This window comes from Gigantopelta aegis, chromosome 10 (assembly GCF_016097555.1).
Source record: "Gigantopelta aegis isolate Gae_Host chromosome 10, Gae_host_genome, whole genome shotgun sequence".
NCBI classification, from domain to species: Eukaryota; Metazoa; Mollusca; class Gastropoda; order Neomphalida; family Peltospiridae; genus Gigantopelta; species Gigantopelta aegis.
The window spans coordinates 62,869,445-62,873,374 of NC_054708.1; the positions used below are offsets into that span (position 1 = coordinate 62,869,445).

The 3,930-nt window shown below is 47.4% G+C and overlaps 1 protein-coding gene across 1 annotated transcript; it reads right to left on the reverse strand.

The window, feature by feature from the left end:
* Nucleotides 1-1,634: 1,634 nt before the first annotated feature.
* LOC121383742 (extensin-like) lies at nt 1,635-2,904 on the reverse strand. Its single transcript, XM_041513839.1, has 2 exons — nt 2,311-2,904; nt 1,635-1,859 (listed from the first exon to the last, which is right to left on the reverse strand). The coding sequence occupies exons 1-2, from the start codon at nt 2,902-2,904 to the stop codon at nt 1,635-1,637; spliced, it is 819 nt and encodes a 272-aa protein (XP_041369773.1).
* Nucleotides 2,905-3,930: the final 1,026 nt, after the last annotated feature.

Genomic DNA, 3,930 nt, shown 5'->3' on the forward strand with positions numbered 1-3,930 from the left:
CCCCAGCAAAACGTGTATGCCGTAACACTGTCAAACTGCAATCCAAGCTCATCAATTTACGCACAGCCCGCCGAGATGGTGTTAAGTCATTGGAGGATACCCTCAAATGCATCGGACACTGCATCAGATGAAAGTAGATCTAAATGTGATCTAATGAACTGTGACCTATGCAATTATATGAAATTCTATGCATTTGAATTATATCATATGCAAGCGTGAATAAACTCCAATACTTTATATTTTTGGTATCAATTATTTGCATAATTTTTAGTTATTTCTTATAACATAACAGTTATAAGAAACTCGGGTTTATTTTCTAAATAGGGGGTTTTGACTGGAAGGGGTTTTGACTGGAGGGGGTTTAGACTTGAGGGGGTTTTGACTGAGGGGGTTTTGACCGGAGGGTTTTTTGACCGGAGGGGGTTTTGACCGGTTACCAATTTCAGTCAGTAACATTGATGCCATGTTTTAAAAAAAAAAAAAAAATTGTAACTTTTTTAATATGGTATGTAGGATTGTCATACAATAATAGGTGTTCTACACTTTACAGGAAAAGACGATACAGACACGTGCCGTAAATATGGCACAAACAAAAAAGGACAATTGGCACATTAACAATGTAATATTAAAATATTACCTGGACGGAGTTTGTGGGGAGGGGTTAATTGTGTAATACTTTCTTTTGATCAATGTGCTTGTTGGACGTTTTTTCTTGATGGCTTGGATGTTGTTGTCTTTGTTTATTTGTTGTTGTTTTTGTTTTGTTTTTAATTGTTGTTGGTTGTTGTTGTTGTTGGGGGGGGGGGGGGGATTTGGGATGTGTCGATAATAAGTGTTTCTTTTCTTTTTTCTTGTTATTTATGGAAACTGGACAAATTATTTATTTGGATCTATGATCCTTAATCCTTGTGGGCTGGCTGGGTAAATTGTCAGTCTTGTATTAACCAAACTCATTGTCATGATGGTACGACCGGCCTCGGTGGCGCAGTGGTTAAGCCATCGGACTACAGGCTGGTAGGTACATGGTTCGCAGCCCGGTACCGGCTCCCTCCCAGAGCGAGTTCTTAAGGGCTGAATGGGTAGGTGTAAGGCCATTACACCCTCTTCTCCCTCAGTAACCACTATTAACTAACGTGTGGATGTGGTCTGGTAAAGTCATTACGTGCGTATATGCCACGAAAGCTTCACGCACGCCTGTCACGGGCTTAATATCTGACTTTCGCCAGTGACTAAGTCCGGGCCAGGAGGGGGGGGGGGGGGGGGTAAGTTTGAGGTAGGCGGAATTTGCAATAAAAATTTAGAAGTAGGTACTGAGACTTAAGCCAAAAGCAGCTGACATAACCTGCGCATGTCTGGAACAAAAACGTTTAAACCCAAAAATAAATTAGAGTGCTCGGCCGAAAAGGTTTTACGGTGATTTGAGCAATTTTGACGGACAATCAAATTACAGTGTGTTGGACTGTTTACAAAAAAATAAACATAACATTTTTAATCACGGTCCAAATTTTTTAAAAGTCCAACGTGCCCAAAAAGGAGGTTACCTGTCCTAAGAGAGGTTGGCGCCTACGGCGAGCTGATGAGAGGTGTGGCGGTCAGGTTCGGGACTGCGTGCTTCCTGTCTAAGCTGGGATGACCTAGTGGTAACCGACGCCGAAGATAGCCTTGAGGATTCTGTGGATGGTCTGGCTATCCATCTCGCGTAACAGGATCGCTTGTCTGTAGCAGTCTCGGCGCCAGTGGGTCACTACGAGTTCCGGGGTCCGGAGATGGTGAAGTTCAAAGTGCATACCATCCTGCAATGGAGACCAGGCCTGGTTCAGGAACTTCCCCATCAGCTTGCCGGGGTCCGTGGTGTCTCCCTGCACGCAATGCTGGAAGCTGGCCTTGATCTTCTTGACCTGGAATTTCCATGGGTCTTCCCGGTTAGGCTGGGGGGGGGGGGGGGGGGAGTAACTTGGCGGCTCGGTGGCTTGTCCGTGTGGGCTGGGGGGGGAGTAACTTGGCGGCTCGGTGGCTTGTCCGTGTGGGCTGGGGGGGGAGTAACTTGGCGGCTCGGTGGCTTGTCCGTGTGGACTGGCTTGTCCGTGTGGACTGGGGGGGAGTAACTTGGCGGCTCGGTGGCTTGTCCGTGTGGGCTGGGGGGGGAGTAACTTGGCGGCTCGGTGGCTTGTCCGTGTGGGCTGGGGGGGGGTAAATTGGCGGCTCGGTGGCTTGTGGGGGGGGGGGGGGGGGGGGGGGGGGGGGGGGGGGGGGGGGGGGGGGGGGGGGGGGGGGGGGGGGGGGGGTGTGGGCTGGGGGAGGGGGAGTAACTTGGCGGCTCGGTGGCTTGTCTGTGTGGGCTGGGGGGAGTAACTTGGCGGCTCGGTGGCTTGTCCGTGTGGGCTGGGGGGGAGTAACTTGGCGGCTCGGTGGCTTGTCCGTGTGGGCTGGGGGGGAGTAACTTGGCGGCTCGGTGGCTTGTCCGTGTGGGCTGGGGGGGGAGTAACTTGGCGGCTCGGTGGCTTGTCCGTGTGGGCTGGGGGGGGAGTAACTTGGCGGCTCGGTGGCTTGTCCGTGTGGGCTGGGAGGGAGTAACTTGGCGGCTCGGTGGCTTGTCCGTGTGGGCTGGGGGGGGGAGTAACTTGGCGGCTCGGTGGCTTGTCCGTGTGGGCTGTGGGGGGAGTAACTTGGCGGCTCGGTGGCTTGTCCGTGTGGGCTGGGGGGGGGAGTAACTTGGCGGCTCGGTGGCTTGTCCGTGTGGGCTGGGGGGGGAGTAACTTGGCGGCTCGGTGGCTTGTCCGTGTGGGCTGGGGGGGAGTAACTTGGCGGCTCGGTGGCTTGTTCGTGTGGGCTGGGGGGGGGGAGGAGTAACTTGGCGGCTCGGTGGCTTGTCCGTGTGGGCCGGGTGGCAGGTGTAGTAGCCATGTTTACTTTTATTATTCAATGGCATTTTTAAAGCGGGATATTTCCCCAAAAGCTGGGCAGTAGGTTGTATCGTCCCAGTTTTTAAGAAAGGTGATAAGAACGACCCCGACAACTATAGAGGTATAACCCTGGTCAGCTGTTTGGGAAAATTGTTCACTTCTATTTTAAATGACAGGCTTCTAAAATTGGATGAAGAAAATAACGTTATTTCTGATGCGCAGTTTGGTTTCAGAAAACATATGTCCACAGATGATGCTATTTTTATATTACAGTTTTTGATAAATCGAGCACTGAAAAATAAGAAACGATTATATTGCTGTTTTGTAGACTATAAAAAGGCTTTTGATTTTATAAATAGACAAAATTTGTTGTACAAGCTAATTAAACAGGGCATAGAAGGCAAAATGTTGGCAGTTATGAGATCTTTATATGACAACGTTAAATGCTGTGTGAAATATAATAACGTAATTTCTGAGTATTTCGTGTGTGTAAACGACTTATTGCAAGGTGAGGTGTTATCACCAATATTATTTTCTATGTATGTAAATGATTGTGAAATGCAATTCATATCAGACAATTGTCCATATTATATTGAAATACAAATGTTAAACATATTTCTACTAATGTATGCTGATGACATGGTACTTCTTTCCGAAACGCCAGAAGGGTTACAGTTTATGTTAAATACCCTTGAATATTACACCACAAAATGGGATCTAACCGTTAATACAAATAAAACGAAAATAGTTGTCTTTAGAAATGGGGGTAAACTTAAAGATAACGAGAAATGGGATTATGAGGGTCACCAGTTGGAGGTAGTAGACGAATTTAACTATCTTGGATTGTTACTAAGTTATAATGGTAAATTTAATCGGGCACAGAAAAGACTGGCAGAACAAGGACAAAAAGCACAATACTGGATCATGAATATTTGTAATAAGAACTATTTTAATATTGAAACGAAGTTAGCGGTATTTGATACCTATGTAAATAGTGTTCTTAATTATGGATCGGAAGTCTGGGGTT